Raw genomic sequence first — 18,288 nt, 5'->3', positions numbered from 1 at the left:
TGTTTACATCATTCACATAGTTTACTTAGAATTTAGCATTACATTCAGACTACATGATGAAAACTAACCTGTTTGGCTGCCCTTCTCCCCTGGCTTAAATAGCACCATGCTGCAGTGTATGGGATTCAGACATGGCACAACAGCAAGTACCTGCACTCAGACAAACAAACTGTTTTCTCATGTTGGGATGCCATTTCTAGTACACTGTTTGGGGGAAAAAACCCCAAAACAACAAAACAAAAGAACCCAACCCCCTTCCATGTATTCCTCTCCAAGCATTTTGTATGGCTGCCTGTGAGTGTAACATTTGGATGCATTCCCAACAGTGGAGTCCATAGAATGTCTGTCTGTTGAAGGCTGCTCTGCCTGAGGAAAAGATCCCTTTTCAAATGGATAGAAGGGAAAGCATGGAGGAGAATGTTTCTGTGGATGTGATTTTACTTAAGCTGGCAAAGTCTGATCTGTGAAACTTTTTGGTAGTTCTCAAAGACAGATCTAGGTTCAATCAGTCTCCTTTAAGATATGTAAATTACTAATTGCATTGTGCCCTTTTTAGCCAGCCAGTTGACTAAATTATACAACACTTCATTTTACAAAAATAGAAAGTATTCCCAGGCAAAGCAAAAGCAGCTGATTTCAAATTCTTTCTCCAAGAGAAACCTTGAAAAAAATGTAACATTCCAAATCTGCTTAGAAATTTTGTAGAGTAATAGCATTCTGATCCCATTAAAAAATAAAAAACAAAATCCTTCTATATCATCATCTTTCAAAATATGAGTTATGTAACGCTCGACATATAATGAACTTTTATTGACGTCGGTGGGACTACTTATGCTGAAGCTCCTCTGTGCACACTTAAAAGCTAAGGAGCACAAAGGCAAGGGAAGCTGCAGTGATTCCGTGATGCAAAAAAAAAAAAAAAAAAAAAAAAGAAAAAAAAAAGAGGTTCATACTCCAGCTCTCCGAGGCTGCAGATAATAGATTTGCCTCTGTCCTAATTATACACTCCATCTCCGTGCATTAGCATGGAGCCTAGAAAACCTGACTCATCATCCCTAACAATCCCGGCGACCTGAGGCAAACACACACACAAACACACAGACGGACAGACACACACAGAGACACAGACACACAGACACACAGATACACAGATACACACACACACACACACACAGAGTCTCGCATTCTGCTCCCAGTTTCCCCCAGAGCAAGCAGCTCATCCTGCTCCAGCGCAGCCGTGTCCCTGCATGTGCAGCCCGCCGCCCTGGCGGCGAGAGCAGCTCGCCCCCCGCCCCGGGAGCCGGGGTATCTGGAGACGAGGAGCAAGGCGATGGCCGGGGACTGGCTCTGACCCCAGCAGGCAGCCGGGCTGGCTGGGGAGCGGGAGCGGGGCCGGCCCCTCATGCCCGCGGTGCCCGCACCGGGACCCCGGGGACGCCTCAGGGGAGCGGGAGCGGCCCTGAGGGAGCCGCGGCCGCCGGGACCCCGGCCCTGGGGGCGTGGTCTCCGGGCCTGCTTTGCATGGGGCCCACGCTATTGGTCAGCGGGAAGCACGCGCCGAGGCGCGGGCCCCGCCTCTCTCTGCCCAAGGCTGCCCAGAGACGCCGCCGGCCACGCCCCTCCGCAACTCCGGCCACGCCTCTTGCCCCGCCCCCTCTCGCAGGCTGCCCGGAGATGGGAGCCGGAGCGGGCGCTGCCCATTGGCCGGCGGCGGGCGGCCCGCTCCGATTGGTCGGCGGCGGCGGCGGTGGGCGGGGCGGACGGCGCGGATTGGCGGGGCCCGCGGGGGTGTGCGCGGGGGGCGGAGGCGCGGAGCGGGCGCTGGGGCCGCGGCCGGGGATGGGGGCGGCCGGCGGTGCGGGCAGCTGAGCGGCGCGGAGCGTCCTGGGCCTCCCCGTCCCGCCCGGCCGTCGCCGCCGTCCCCGCCACCATGAACCGCCTCAGCTCCGGACCCGTGGGCAGCGCTGCCGCCGCCGGGCAGTACCGGGTGTGCGGCAATTGCCGGAAGGTGCCGAGACAGGTATCGGGGGGCGCCCGCAAGGAGGCGGCGGGAGCGGCGGGAGAGGTTTGTGGGGGGATTCGGGGAGCGAGGGGCAGCGGGACAGACTTGGCGGCTGGGACGCGTACGGCGGCAGTGGCCAGAGAGGAAGTGGGCAATAGGGCGGCAGTGGGGCGGGGGATGGAGGAGGGGTGGGATGGGGGCTTCCCAGGAGGAGAGTGCCGGGAGTGTGGGGAGCAGGGGGGAGCGGGGCGAGGGGAACCCGGGGGGCGCCGAGGGTGCCAAGTGCCGCACCCCCATGGCTCCCATCGCCCCCATCCCCCTTGGGACGGCTGTCACTTGCCCAGGCTTGTCCCAGGCTGCCCCCCTGCATCCCGAGGGTTTGGGGGGCGCTCGGCATTGCGGGGCTTGACCTGGGGCCCCGCCGCGCTCGTAAAGTTTATTATCCACGTATTGCAGCGGCGAAACTCACCCCCGCGATCTCCTCAAGTCTTTGTGCGGGGGGGATTTGGGATCAGAGCTTTAAAGGTGTAAGGAAAGCCGCAGGAATGGGCAGCCCCCGGCCCGGCCCGCAGAGCGCAGCCCCGGAGCAGCCCCGGCCGCCTCCCCGATCCCCCGGGGTGCGGCGGCTGCACCCCCCGGTGCCCGCATCTGCCTCTCGGGGAGCATCGGTGGAGGTGCTTTTTGTTTGTCCAGCGCAAATGAATTAAAATTGCTGAGCTGTTCAAATGCGCCGAGTCTCCGAGCGCCCGAGATGAACGCGATGCCGGTTTTGCTTTTATTTTAATTCAATCTCTCCCAACACATTTTGCTCCAGGTTGGTTCTTGCAAATGCTAAGAAAGACTGTAAGTCAATGAGCTCAAATATTTGCGCTCTTTGTCCGAAAACTGTTTTTCTTCCTCTGTGGGTCAGGCCAAGTGCCAATCAAAGTTGTTTTTCAAGCCTCTCTTCCCTGCAGTAGGACTGCTTTTTTCTTTCTTCCCTTTTTTTTTTTTTTTTTTTAAGGGTTTGGTTTTTGGAAAGGAGGTGTGTATTTAGGGGAGGGGGAGGAGAAACGTTAAAAATCGGTCAGAGAGAAAAGCAGATCTTAAAAATCGTGTTTCTTGAATATTTTAATGGAAACAAAATCTTATTAAATGTGCATGCTTGGTATGTGCAGTTATTTTTTCCATAAACTCTTGGATCATATTACAGTTGATACTTGGTGCTCAGCTCTTAGCTCAGCTTGCGAGAAATGTAATGGATCAGAGAAGCACACATCAGCAGAGTCTGATTTTTAACCATTTCATTGCAGGACCAAACCCCTTCTTGGCTTTAGCTTGCTGCTGTTCCCACTTAAAGGAAAACAAGTACTTAAAACAGAGAAGTTCTGCAGGGTTAAAGCCTGTAACAGCTTCAGACTTGACATATGTCTGAAGACATACAAATTACCCAGTGCCAAATATGTCTGTAGAACAAGCAGGGAGGGAGCTTGCTTTGTTCTGCCAAATAATCAAAATGTTTTGTTGACAAATAAAGTGGTGCTTGGCAGCACTTGTAGATCTAAAATTAAATTTAAGTTAGTGAATTTTTTTGAAGTCGTATTCCCATCCTGCTGGGTAGGACTTTTTTGTATACCTCTTTAATATCAGTGGGAGGTAGAAGGTGGGGGCAAGGTTAGATAGTACTTTTCTGGTAATGGGAAACTTGCTGGATTTGATTTATTGTTGTATTTTAATTTTATTTTAAAGTAGTTCAGGGATGATGGTGAAACGTAGGAACCCAGTTGAGTCTGTTGAGGAAGGCAATTTAGTGCTGCTCTGCTTTGGCTGTGGTCATTCCAACCATACAAAAATGGGGAAGAATAAAGGAACTGAGTCATGAAAGCCTCTTGAAAGGTGTTCTGTGCTTTCAGTGGTGGCACTGGGACATGGTTCCATCTCTGTTGTAGGCTGGACAATAAAAACAGAAGTGCAAAGCTTCTGACTACATCTGTCATTATTTAAAAGTTGGTGTAATAAAAATCACTGTAAATTTTAACCTTTTGCACCTCATGGGCAAGCATGCAAGTAGAAGACATGAGGAAAAAACCAAAACAAAACGCTTGATAGAAGCAAGATGTAAATCTGACCTGAATCTTGAGGAGTAATAATCTTCAGATAAGTGCTGCCTCATCTGTTCTTTTGATGGTGTTGGGGTTTTTTTCTTAATGTTCATGTGATAATGTACTGGAAAAAATGATTGGCCTTGGAACATGTTGAATCTCTTCTGCCCTCCTCCGTTTTAAGTCTTTATTTGAAGTCATTTGAATGCTCACAGTTTAGGTAGAGCTGTTGTCAAAATCATAAGGGGCAAAGCAAGCTTTCAACTCAGTGGCATATAATGAAATTTGAAATAGTCTAGCAGGTTTTGGTTTCTCATGGGTGAAGGTAAGTTTCTCTTTCAGCTGGGAAACAGGAAAAGCTAGATGCAGCACTTTATGCTTCATTCAATTTCAGATTAATCAAAGTTACATTTATTATGGAAAGTTCTATGAGGGCAGCACTGAGAATCTTGCTAAGGATGAAACCTATGAAGAAGGTTTCTCATAATAAAAGGATATATATCCCAGTTGAGTTTATTGTTATGGCACTCTATAGATAATCAGATCTGCTTGCAGAAGAATTGTTGCTAATCAGAAGGGCTTAGACAGTCACAGGTACAACAACTGCATCCTTATTTGGTTTAGGAGGAAAAAGAAAAGGACAGCCAGTAATAGGTGATTATAGGTGATACTGTCTTGGGTTTGGTGAGTGAGCTTGTTGAACACACAACCCAGGCTAATGCTTTTAAAAATCAGTTTTAAATACATGGAGGAATGACCAAAACAAGCGGAGTAGCTGTGGTTCATGGGGTGAATGGTCAGCCTTTGTAACAAACCTTGGCATACCAGGAGGGGAAAGTGCCTAGCAGGGCACAGAGGTGCTGTTGCCAAGTCTTTCCTAGAGGTGCCTGAGAGTTGCTGCCACTTCAGTAACCAGGACAGCTCCAGCTCTCCCTTGGAAAATACATGTAGGGGAGTCCCTGGACAGGGGAGCTCCAGGGTGTTATCCTGGAGCCTGATGGAAACCCAAGATTCTCTTGCCTAAACAAAATCAATATCCAAGCAAGAAATAAGAGAATATTATATAGGAAGAGCTCAGTGTTTATTTGGATAAATCACTGCTTCAAGAAGGCTTTTAGGAATGAGCAAAAAGTCTTCAGGGGATGGAAAAATCCTGATATGTCAGGAAATGTAGGAACAGGGAGGATTTGCCAACTGTTCAAGCTTGGTTGCAAATTGCAAAGCGTGTGAAGTAAAAGGTTCTTTTGCGTGTACATACAAGTTGGTAGGACAGAAAAGTATAAATATGGTTCCAGGATTGAATATTTGGTTTGTGTTAGATTTCAGTGAGGGAGATAGAAGAACAGTGGCCAGGTGTGTGACAGAGGAGTGTGGTTTAAAAGCAACCTTCAGTGTTGGTGAGGTGGAAGTGGAGCTGACTTAGCTGATCCTCCTGGCCTGAGCCAGTGTCTGTTCTGGAGTGCAGCATCAAGGCGTATTAAATCCAGGCCTTTCCTGGTATTTATAGACCTACCTGATCAGGGTGATCCTGTGAGAGGGGAAATACCCATAAAAATGATGGACATAATTTGCTCCTCATCCTCCCATGCATGTCTCCTCCTTTAGTACAACTCTCAATATGTACAAAGTTACTAAAGCAAATATGAAAAAAAAATATATATTACATGATATCACCAAAAGCAGGCCATTCTAGACTAATGTAGTGGTCTTCTGTTAATAAGACAGCTACTAGAGTGTCCTCTTTAAAAAGCTTTCAATGGGCTAAAACTGCACTGTAGTCATTAAACATCTGAAGTAACATCAAAGGTTTAACTTGACACTGCAAGTCAGTGCTAATTAAATATTTGTATTTACTTACTCAAATGTTCTATATATCAAAAAGTTTAACTGGATTTGAAAACTATTTGCACAAATTCATAACAGAAAAATTAAACAACACATGTAAATATGAAATAGCAACACCTCTCAGTATAGGTTCTGTGTGCTTTCCTGGCTGTTACATGTATCCTGTTGTCCCCTGGCAGTGACAGGTTACTGGGCAGGAGGGACCTTTGATCTGACACAGTTTGTCTATTTTTCTGTTACTGTTAATTACAGGGATTAGGAATTGAAGAGAATGGGAATTATGGTGGGCCATGCTGGAAGGAGAAGTTGCTGTGCTGAGAGGACAATACAAGTGATAAATGTTGTTGGTCCAGGGAGACAGGAACATTTCATGGAGAGCTGGGAGATGTTGAGCACAGGCATAGTTGAAGTGATGTGAAATCCAGTGGTGTGAAAGGTGAGAGTTACAGGCTTGGCTGTTTGCTGCTGATCACTTTAATAAGAGCAGCTCCTTGGAAGGAGCAGGGAGAAGGATGCCAGTGCAGGAGCAGCACCTTCCTGTCCCCCTGCAGGGCTGTGGTGCTGAAGAGGAGGGAAGCTGGGAAGGATGGTCCCTAATTAAACAGGCCCAGAGGGGAGCTGGCTGGGTGCTGGGAGAAAGGGTGTGCTGATTTTGCAGAAGGAAACTAAAAAAGTTTGGTTTTTTAATCCAGCAGAAACAAAGGCTAAGAGGGATATGATCAGTGTCTATAAATACATCTCATGGTAAGAGCAAGTGAGGAGAAATTAGCTCAAGAGTAGATGGATGTAATATGGTCATAAATCATTTAGGCTGGAAAATTGAAGTGTCCACAGGTATGAGGATCTGGAAGAGTTTGTTCTAGTTCTGATGCTGCCAAAAAAAGCACCTGCTTTTAAGATAGAAAAATGTGTGAACATCATTAAATGATGCTGCGCTTACAATAGCACTAACCTGGGCTCAGGGAGTTGAGGTCATATCCAAAAAAAAAGAAAAGACACACTTTCATTCATATTATTCTTCTGTGTGGGTGAATAAGAAAGTAGCCCAAAAGTGAGCCAAAAATAGCTTAATGTCAGGTCTCATAAGCCTGTGTAAGTTAAAATATGTGTCACCATGAGTCATGAAGATGCATGGAGATGCTGTTACCTGCACTGTAAAAATCCAGAGGCCTTTCAAGGATATCTCAGTTATTTTGAGGGAAGTCAACCTGGTTCAGTCTATTCTGAGCATAGGCAAACCAGAGTTGCTATGTCGTTGCTTGGAAAACACCTTGGGTTTTCCACAATGCAGCACTTTCTTCTTTTTTTTTTTTTTCTTTTTTTTTTTTTTTTTTTGGTTGTTGTTGTTGTTGTTTGTTGTTGTGCTGCATAGTCTAGTTGGCTTTGGAAATCTCATCAACAAATGTTGGCTGTCACAGAGAATCTTAATTTGTAAAACCAAATTATGTCTTCTATAGTTTGATGCCTCTTAATAATAATCTCTCTTCACATTGTAGGGGGTGTGAGGAGCTGCCTAGATGGCTTTAAATCTTCAATATGTTTCTTCTTAAAGGAGTTCTCAAAATTATTTGCAAAGTCTGTCGTGAAAAATCAACTCTGTTTTCATTGGTTCTAATTTTAGCAACATTCTGTTGTGTAAAACATTGTGTCTGCCTTCAGTGTTTGTGTCTCCCAGTTCCCTGGAACCCTGGTGAAACATGGTGAAACCAGCTCAGGTCACTCCTCCAACTAATCCTGCATGCACAGCTAGGGGACAAGATGGAATTTTTAGGATCCAAAAATGTAAAGGTGTAAACCAAGAGCAACAAACTAAACTTTTTAGGGCAGTTAAAGTTGACAGCAACAGGCCCCTCACTCTCATAATTCACTCTCATTTTTTTATTGAAAGATTTGATTTAAAAAAACTCCCAACAAATGAACAACTAAGAACAAGGTTCTTTCCTGTGAAATAAATGCAGTGAAAATCCAGAGCTGGGTGGTTTCTCTCCTTCCCCATCCTCATGAGTGTTTCAGTAATTTGTACCTTTTCAGAATCTGATCCATTTAACTGGTTGTTCTCCCATCCCCTGAGTAGAGTCTTTGTATCCTGAAATCAAAGGGCAGTATTGCTCTTTGCGCATGTATGCTGGTCCTAAGGCTGCCTGGGTTCTCCCACTTTTGCCTTAAAAACTACTGTAAAGAAACTTCCTTGTGTTTTCCTAGTTTTGCTGGCTGAAAATGAGATGGCAGAACTATTAAATTTTCATTAGACCTGTAATGAGAGTGGCATGAGTGAAATGAACCTCTGGTGAATGACGCTGTTTTGCAATGAAAAGCTGTAAGAGGTGGCCTTGTAGCAACCATGTTCATTTAGAGTAGTCATTCTATTTAAAAAAAAAAAAAAAAGAACAAAAGCAAAAACACGATCTTTCCTGAATTACAGGGAGGGAATGGAGGTGAGAAAGGAAAGAAAGTGAGCTGGAGGATTTTCTTCAAAAGAAACTTTGAGGTTTAGTGTTGCGAGTGGGTTAGCCGAGTGTGGAGGTTGTCTTCTGCTAGACTTACTTCTGGGAGTGGAGCATTGCATTAGCCAAATCACAGGCTGTGGTTCGGAGATGTGGACTCTGTGAACATTTGCTTTAAATTTATGCATATTACTTAATTAGGGCTTCAAATCTCACATCTCTTTAAATGGCAGTGTTTTGAAATCTGAAAAAAATACTATGGTTCATTAAGCATCCTTGGTTTTTCCTCTCTCCCACATTGGTGAGGGAGCTGCTAATACTCATTTAATTCTTGATTTGAACTGTTTTTTTTCTGGCTAGGGAGATTTGAGAGAGAGAAGATAGTGGTATAATTCTCCCCTGGCTGTGCATAGCTGGGGTCTGGAGATTTTATTATCAGATTTCCATTTACAGGGCTAGAGAAAAATGGGGGATCTCAAGCATAGTTTGCGTGTCCGGGCTGAATATTGGCTTTTGTCTAAGTGGGTCAGGATGGACCAGGGGGAAATGGGGCATTTTCAGTAGAAAAGAAATTTGAATTCTCAGGAGGGAGACCTCAGTTAATGAGAAATTGCACCTCATCATCTTTGGAAAAACCTGTATGGAAATAATTTATGCTGTTTAATTTCTCTGTTCTTTGCAGGTGTTCCTGTTTGTATGCAGAGGTGCTCCCCATTGTTGTCTCTGCAGCCCAGCCTGGTAGTCTTTGTGCTTTGAGTAGAAGCTATAGGAAATGTAATGCAGATGAATCAAATTGGGAAATGCCATTAGAGGGGAGTAGGGAGACTCTTCACAAACAATTTTTTTCTGATTGTTTGCCTATCCATGAAATACATTACAGATAGTTCAAGAAATTCTATGCAGTTCTTGGTATGCCATCCTGGGCAGAGCAGTGTTACTGATAACAGGGGAGGCATGATCAAGGGGTATTAATTTTAAATGTCTCTCTTAATTACTAGTTTCAAATTTTTATTATAGGATGCTTCTTGCATATCAGACATTAGATAACTATCACTTGGGCCAAAATACTGGTAGAGATGGTAGACAATATTATGTGTTTATGAAGCTGAATAACTATTTTGTTCCTGTTACAGACCATATCAACCACTTATTTATTCAGATATCTTCATTCTCACATCATTCTTAAAATGAGAGGAAGGTGTTTTGAAGCATGGGCTTTTTTCTTGTGGGCATAATCTTTGTGGCAGTCATGGATTTAAGTTAGGGAGAGGCTGATGTAAGTGATGGTGCTCAGGGTAAGAGACAGAAGTCAGTGCTCTTAGTCGAGCAAGATATATTAATTCTTTCCTGAATGTCCCTGGTTACCTGAATTAGGGTAAGATAAATAAACAGATACAACCTCCTGATTAAACATCTTTTGTTGTTGTTAATGACTCTCATGTTACTCCTAAGGTAAGCACCTTGTTTTGTTAGACTAGCAATGGATTTCTAATGGATTCTGAGCTCAGCCTCCAACCTTTTGAACTTGGTAATAGTGTGAGGCTACCTGTAGTCCCCCTCCTCAGGGGATCAGGTGGTAAAAAGCAATAATGGAGTGGAATATGAAGTATTCTTGGCTCCATGTGTTGAGAGTAGGCTGGAGCAGAAGTAATAAGTCTTTATCACAAGGGAATATGGTGTGGTCAGTGTGTGGACCACCCTTTGGCTTGTGATTTAAGTCTTCCAACAAACACTAATTTAGGTTAAAGTGTAGGAAAGCCAGGAGGAATCGCATTCATGAGAATTCTTTGGAGTCATAGATCTGTTACCTCTGCAAGTGCAAAAGACATTTAGAAGAAAAGTAAAAGGTAACTTGAAAATCAGGTTTTTATCTATTCAGAATGAGCAGTAAAGTCATAAATACAGTGAATATGTCTCAATTGCTGCAGTTTGGAATCAAAATGTGTAATTGTGTATCTGTTTTAAAGCATATTAAATTTCAAATTAGTTTTGTCATTAAACTGGAGAGAAATGTAAATTCCTTCAGAGTCATTTGACACTTTATAGGATGGATTAAAATTGTTCCTTAGAAGGGAGGAATGGTTGCAGGAATGACTCCTCACTTAACATTTTCAAATGAAAATTCATGCTTCTGAGCAATTGCACATAACCTCAGTAAACAAAGTTATGCTCATGACAGTGAAGGAATACAAGCTGTCTTGGTGTAAACCATTCTAGAGCAGTACACAGCTGCTTATTCAAAGTCATCATTTATTTGTCTCTGGGCAGTTTGTTATTGCATTGGATTTACTCTGGCTGATACTAACAGAACAATTGAAAGCTAGCATATGTTCTCTCCTCCATATGAATTCTGCAGTTAAAAACTGTTTAATAAGACAGTGTCTTAACAGTGTTGAACCTAATTTAATAGCACGTGCTTGTAAATATGTTTAATATCTCCTGCTGTAGCATGTGGTAAAGGGAATATAGTTACATTATTGTCTAAATGTATCTGGAGGGGTTTTGGCCATATGGTTCTAAATCTGTTTTAAAGTAATTATGCCTATTAACTAAAAAAATAAAAAATATTCCCCTCTGAGTTGATTGACATTCCTCTCAGTAAAGCACCCTCCTTGCTGATTAGAGGTGTGGAAATAGTAATTTGTTCTAGCATTTAGAAATTTGATTAGACCTCTAATGAAATGGAGCGCCTACATGCTGTCTAAATATTCTACCTGACACCAGCTGGATCTCATCCAGTGTGGAAGAACACTTGAAATGTTGCTTTACTACAATATGTTCTGTGTCTTGAAGTCAACGTGCTGCCTGCCTGCAAATACCCACTGGCTATTCAGCAGGCAGAGCAAACCTTGTGCCTCCCTGGAAATCAGCATCAGGATGTGACTATTCCAGTGAGCAGTGATTGCCTGACTGCAATATCTGGCTTAGTTAGAAAATTAAGGCAACTGTTAATAGAGAAGTAACTCTGTAAGCTGGACTCCAGGTGCTTGTGCACATACATTATACACAGCTTGATGTGTATATGAGGTAGAAACATGCTGAAGTTCCCACTTTGTCCCTGTTGTACGGTAATAAGGTGACAACAACACACTATTGATAAGAATTTAAAGTTGAAGCACCACATTTCTCTCCCCATTATGAGCTGGCTCCTTCAGTTCCCTCCGGAAGCTGATTGCAACACCCATTATATGCAGTGGCAGCTGTTTGAGCACCCATGTTTTGTAAGTCCTCTTTAATTCAGTTGCAGCCAATTTCACTCTAGACCACTATGGCTAGAAAACTCTAAATTGGATCTCTGTTAATATCGTGTGGTGGAAACTTCCAGACTCTAGTGGTAGGAGATGTATCAAAATACTTAAGGAACACTTGAGGTGCTTGGTATTCATGAGTCAACAGTTCATTTTGATTGGTTGCCTTCTCCCTGTGAAATCCAGAAGACAGGTTCTAATACATCTCACTAGAATCAGACATGGCCTTTTGTGTTCTTTCTTTTCTTTTGTTTTTTGGGGTTTTTTTTCAGTTCTGTTTCTCCACCATATTTAATATTTTTACATTTTGCAGTTGTCACATTTAAACAAATGCAGTGGTTGAACTAGAAAAACTCCTGACTAGTTTATGCCATATTAATGGTTCACAGAATATTTTCATCTTCTTTTCCCTCCTGAAAACACAAACAAATTGTTCAATTACGTTATTACTTTAAGTTTTGTGTTGCTGAGGAAAGACTGGATGAGGCAGTAACATTTGGGATCATTCAAGTAGAATCTGCTTTGAAATAAGTGATTTTTATTCCAGCAATTTAAAAGTTGTCTCACTTCTGTGCTGGCGCTTGACAAGTAGTTAGGAGGAAAGGTGTGTTGGTTGAAAAGGTCAGCTTAACGTAATTAAAGGCTGAAGGAGCCTGCAGCCAGCATTGTAGTTCTTCAGGAGACATGGAGCTTGGCGCCTCTTCCAGCAGGCAGAGTCCGAGGGGAAGGAATGCAGGCTGCAGCCATGGAGGGTTTGCTGCAAACATCTTTCACACATGGCTTAGTAAAGCAGGAAGGGGAAGGAGGGTCTCCCTCCGTGCCCCTGCTCTTTAGGCCACTAATGCCAAAGGTATTAGATAAAGGTGTAGTTACTTGACCTATTTATCCAACAGAAACTCGCCATACAAGCAAAAGCAGTTTGACTATCCAGTGCTGTTGCTGTTTTGTATGGAACACTCCTTGGAGTTAAGCTGTGCCTCATGAATGCATAGAGGCAGCATCCAGCCATCCAAAATGATTAATGTGCCTTGTTTGAGAAGGTAGGTCTATGGCGTGAGTTCTTGTTTCCCAGAAAAGCTGGACGAAAAATTGCACCTCTGTCTGTATAGAGGTAGGGCTGGGGCAAGTAAAAGCTGTGAATATGTCTCCTTGGAGCTGTGTTTACTCTGTTGAAAAGGTCTCAGTTTGGGTTTGGTGACTTCATTAAGAAAAAGGGCAAGTCGAGTGGAGGGCAATGAAGAACCTTATTAGGCAGTGCATGTAAATCACTCTCCCATAGCTACAGAAGTCATTATTCAAACAGTATAAAATAAGTGAGTTTATTTTTTTTTTATTATTATTTATTTATTGCTGGTGCTTTTTTTGTTTTGTTTTGTTTTGTTTTTTTGGTAGAGTCATTAAGTCACCAAACTGTAGCAAAAGCCCTCTTAGTAAAAGTATAGGCAGTACTCTGAGAAAATAATAGCACCTGCCAGCAGAGGCTGGAGGTAAATCTGAAGTTCTGTCAATCTGCTGGCTTGGGTGGCTGGAGAGAGCAGGAATAGCTGATCTGTCTCTGGATGAATCCTGTATTTACATGCAATAAATCTTCTCTAACAGTTAGGAGTCTTCATTTTTGAAAATCAGCATATCTTTTAAGCTCCATCATGAAAATACATTTGTATCTTAGGTCTTTGCTGCCACCAGCTCAGCTACATTAAGTCAGTGTGTTTTGAAGATTGTATCTCACTAATGACTCACTTTGGTAAGATGTAACTTAAGATGCAAAATGTTCTTTAAAAAAAAAAAAAGGGAAGAAACAGCCTGACTGCAAGAATTCTTATGGTCGTTCCAGCAAGTCGGTGGCTTGCGAATGTGCTACTGGGATGAAGCCTTTCCCTGTCTGTCTCTTAGCCAGACTTTCCCAGACTAATCAAATGTAAAACAGTGTGTCAGCTCCCTGCTCATTGTAAAACAGTCTCCTACCTTTGCAAACAAGACTCCTTGCAGAAATAATTTGTTCTAATTGGTGACCATTTTAGGATTTTCTATCAGGTGAAAAATCAAAAGGGCTCACCCATGGTTTTCCATCTGTGGCCCTAGCACCTATAGGATTTTTCTGGGCTTCCTTCAGGAAGACTGTGTAAGAAGACTTACTTCAGAAAACTCAGAGGCATGGTGTGGATGCCACCTCCTGAAAAATGCTTACAAGTCAACTAATCAAAAGAGGCTTAAACTCCTGGCTTAGACAGCAAGGCGCTCGCTCTTGGAAATTGTACCTTTAGGCTAGACGTAAAGCATGTTAGTCAGGGAGATTTTATTTTTGTCTGGCGCATTCTCTTTGTTTGAGTCATCAGCCAAAGAAAGATGGAGGAAAAAAGGTGCTTCTCTTAAAGCAGGAGGATATTGCTCCTTTTGGATGTCCAGGAGGGCTATCCCTTCCCAGGCAGAGCGAGGAGAACATCAGCAGTGTGCCTTACATTGCTTGAACTGTTGCAAAGATGTCAGAGACCATCAGTTGTACACGAGCATTTGTCCAAGAAACTTGTGCCAAGGGGGCTTCTCATTTTCTTTTAAAAGCTTTTCAATGGATTAACTTAAAATTTAAGGAACATCAGCTACAAATTTTGCTATAAATTAGAAACCTTATGTTTCTGGCTCATGTTTTCATGTTTGATGTTGTCTTGAATGTGAATGCAAAGGGGTTAAAGTTCTCCATGGTGAGGTAGCATAGCCAAAATATACTTTTCTTCCAGTACCATCTATCTAAACAAACATCTTCTGCCCATTAGGTGAGTAGTGAAGATCATAAGTATATTGTCTTCATGTTTTAAGGCATTAAAACATAAAGACAATAGGCATTTTGTCCTTCACCTTTTTCAAATCTAAATTGAGGACATTTCTGATGAGGTGCATTTAGAAAATGGGAATAATAACACCAGCTTCCTAAAACCATATTAGTAAAGAATTAAAGTGTAATGTACTTCAGATTCTGAAGTAAATTATATGATACCACTTGTGTTGAACAGGCAGTGCAGGAATGTGCTCACCCAGGCACTGAGGAGCTCCATAACATGGCTTGCATCATCTACCCTGGATTAGCACAATGCTTATTTCTGAAATGGTTCAGTTTAGCTAAAATGCTTCCTTGCTTGGGGGATGTCAATTCCTGTCTCTATTAGAAAATAAGTTCCATTTTTAATAGGACATAAAAAATAAGTATTATCTTCGCGCCAATCTATTGCAGATATATGAGAGAGAACATTAGGGCAGATACAGTAGGTTGGATTGCAACTCAGATTCCAGTCCCTGACAGTGGCCAGGGGAAGATATCAAAGAAAGGAGACACAAAATGGAGCGGTTTGTTATGCACTCCCACAGCACTACCTCTATTCAAGTATTTGCCATTTGAAATCTTCCTGAGCTGGAGGTGAATTTTCTGTATTTAATAACTGTTCTTCTATTTCTCTTCCATGAACTTGAACACTTCACTTTTAAACACACTCTGGCTTTTTGTCCTTAGCATCTTACAGCAAGGATTTCCACAGCTTAGTTGCACATTGTGGAAAAAGCTAAGTATCTCTGCTTGAGCTTGTCACCTGCTGGTTGGTTGATAATTTTTTATTGAAGGTGGCACAAGCACACTATGCATGGACTGTGACAGCAAGGAGGCAATCAATTAAAATAAAGATGTTGCTTGTGACAGCAGCATCTTCAGTTCAGAGTTGCTATTTCTAAGACTCAAGCTACTGTGTTTCACAATCCTGTATGAAAAAGATGGCAGAAAACTAGCTAAAGGAGCTCCAGTACTGAGCAGAGCACATTTCCCTCTTTAATCTGTGAGAGAGGATTTTGTTTTCTAAAGCTTGGCAAGTTACTTCCATGTCACTTAAGATAGTTCATACACAGAGATTCAAAATAACTGCTATGATCATTTGGTACATTAAAGGTATGGGGAAAGCAGTTTGAAAGCCCATGCTTGTGCCATTTGTTTGACTTTCTTATGTCTCTGAAGAGAATTTGGTTTTATGTACAACTTGGTTAGTGAAAGGTGCTTTGGAGTGTGTGTCTGCAGCAGCATTTACTACTCAGCAAAGAGATGGTCTCCTAGAAGTTTTTATTGAGCTGAAAACACTACAAGGACATGGATTTATCAGAAAGGAGTGTTGGCAGGGACACATGCTAAGTTTATTTCTGGAGGGTGGGGCTTCTGCTCATGTACCTATTCCCTGAAATGCAACAAAGAAGCACCTGTGATGTGCTCCAGGTAGCAAAATGTGTCTCTGCAGTGGATTTGTTGCTCTTCTGATAAAATTCAGACTTCCCACTTATATGTCCTGGTTCAATGGCCAATCGGGGGAGCTGGCAGAGTGCACCTCCTACTGAATTTTAAAAGAACAACTACAAGAAGAGTAAGCTGTACAGTGACATTGCAGGGTGAAAAGGAGTGGAAATGCCTGGGAAGCTGGATTGTGTGATCTAAAATCTCATAGTTACAGGTCAAACAGGTTTTCACATGGAAAAGGTCCTCAACCTTTGCCTTCTCAAGTTAAATTCTGTGGTGGATTTCCACCACACTCAGCTTGTGAAGTTTTTTCAGTGTTTGGTAGCCTGCAAACATCTAGTGTTTGACATTAGTCACAAACATTGCTTGAATAACATCTCAGGCAGCAAAATACTTTTCTGTGGCCAGGAGACCAGTGCAGGAGACCTTGTTGCTTTTGGTAGTCTGTCATGCAGGTAAGTTGAAGCTGGGAAGGAAAATAATTTTAGTGAGCTGGTGCAGAGGTCAGAGCCCAGCTTCCTCCCCTTCAGCTGTGGGGGACTGAGATGCTAATCAGAGGAAGATATTGTTATTATTTTTCCATTAAAGTGCAAAGGTAGGACTCCATACTTGCTGTTAGCAGATCTCTTTATGTTCACTCTGAGCTGTCAAGCTTCATCCTTTTAACTGGAAACTCAGCAGTGGCTGACTCAACATTTGTCTGGTTTCTCAAGCCTGTTGTGCAGCAGAGCTTCATGTGCCTGCCTGACTTAGGAACTGTTAACCAAGGACTTCTTCAAAACCAGTGAATCTCAAGAATTTCTTTAAAGCTGACTTGTAGAAGAGCAGCAGTTTTGCTAGTGACTGCAATGTAGGCATAATCTCAAGAGTCTTACCTTGGTAAAAATCCAAATCCTAATGTTTTAGGGCACACTGTGCCTAAAATCTCTCTCTCTCTGCTGTTTGTCATAATGAATGCAACACCAGTAACAAAGAGGAGAGATGAGAGAATGCAGCCTTGATGATGGTCCCTAGTTAAAAATTCAACCGGTTTGTTTTTATAGTAACATGCTGTTAAATGCATCTTCTTTTCTATAAACCCTTGGTGATGATGTCTCTGCTGAAATACTGTAGCATTTGAAGTTTTTCTAGCATGAATTGCAGTGGATTCCTTTCAAGACTTTCTTTTAAAAATTGTCAGAGTGTTGTGCAGTGTGCTGCCTTTACATCAATTTAGTGTTTCAATCATTTAATATCTTTGAAATACTTGGAAAAACCAAAACCAAACAACAAAAAACCACCAAACCCTGGGCCGCTTTCTTAACAGTAGGAGGATGCCATTATGCATTTACAGTATGGATGAATACCATTCTATTTTGCTTGCTTACAGGGCATGCCTTTTGGACAATACTTCTATTAAAAATTCGGTAGAGCATTCTTGGAAGACAGTTCTGCCAGAGATACATGATGGATTTGCATACCCCAGGGGTCTTTCTCTCTTTTTGTTTTTTAATCTCCAATTGGCAGTATGCCAAATAAATCAAATGTGTGTGTGTGTGTTTATGAATTGAAGTATTTAACCATTCAATTACTGCATTGGAAAGAGGCTGTGCTCTCAGTCATTAATTTAGGTATTAATTCAGGCCTGTCAAAGCGGCTGCTGTTCTGTCTGCACTTGGTGGCAAATGTTTGCTGTACCTGTTGGCAGTGTTCTGCTGCATGGATCCAACGGGGAGGTCAATCCAGTCTCTCCCTGAGAGGATGGAGGCCACACGTGTCACCACAGTCACTGCCCTTGCCCACGCTGAGCCTGCAGCCTCCTGAGCTCATGGGACCCTTCTGGCAGAGCAAAACCAGGCTTGCTTAGATGGGCTGTGCTCAGGCAGGACAAGGCAGCCCTCTGCAAGGAGGCAGGGGATTAAAGGATATGCTGTGCTGCTTCAGAGAGCCTTTCTCAACACGCAGCGCTCCTGTCCTGGCTGATGAGCAGCCAGATTAACTCTGTGCAGTTCTGCAGTTTTGCCAACTTAATGGCTAAAGGCTATGTTCTCCAAACTAGATAATGCTGCTCTGTCTCAGTATGTCAGATGTGGACTAAACCTGAAGGTGGAAGGGAGCCAAGGTACAGATGAAACAAGTCCCAGCTAAAACCACTGAAGTTTTCTAACTTTTGCTCTTAATATCTGGTGCTGTTGAAACATAGAAAATGCTTTTCTGCTGTGCTTGTAGTGTATTGAGTCATCTAGACATTCACTCACAAGATCTTCTGTCCTGAGGGCAGTTTTTGAGGAGCACACGACTCCAGTCTTACTGCTGGGTGTGCAGGGAGGGAAGGAGGAAGTTCTCCATGGATGGATGAGAGAAGCATTGTTTCTCCTTTTTTCTATTTTCCCCATAATTTTGATTTTGAGTTTTTGTTTTGTTT

At 42.9% G+C, this 18,288-nt stretch overlaps 1 protein-coding gene across 2 annotated transcripts in view; it reads left to right on the top strand.

The window, feature by feature from the left end:
* Positions 1–1,907: 1,907 nt before the first annotated feature.
* The window catches only part of SESN3 (sestrin 3), a 44,832-nt gene continuing 28,451 nt past the window's right edge, over positions 1,908–18,288 (top strand). The window contains exon 1 of one of the 2 annotated variants that reach the window (XM_063148881.1): positions 1,908–2,020. In XM_063148881.1, coding sequence (XP_063004951.1) covers positions 1,931–2,020 — 90 coding nt within the window. In that variant the 5' untranslated portion in view covers positions 1,908–1,930. The remainder of the gene's footprint in view (positions 2,021–18,288) is intronic. The other variant, XM_063148880.1, reaches the window with a different exon arrangement.

The sequence above is a fragment of the Melospiza melodia genome, chromosome 2, assembly GCF_035770615.1.
Source record: "Melospiza melodia melodia isolate bMelMel2 chromosome 2, bMelMel2.pri, whole genome shotgun sequence".
NCBI classification, from domain to species: Eukaryota; Metazoa; Chordata; class Aves; order Passeriformes; family Passerellidae; genus Melospiza; species Melospiza melodia.
This window is presented reverse-complemented; position numbering and strand designations above follow the sequence as displayed.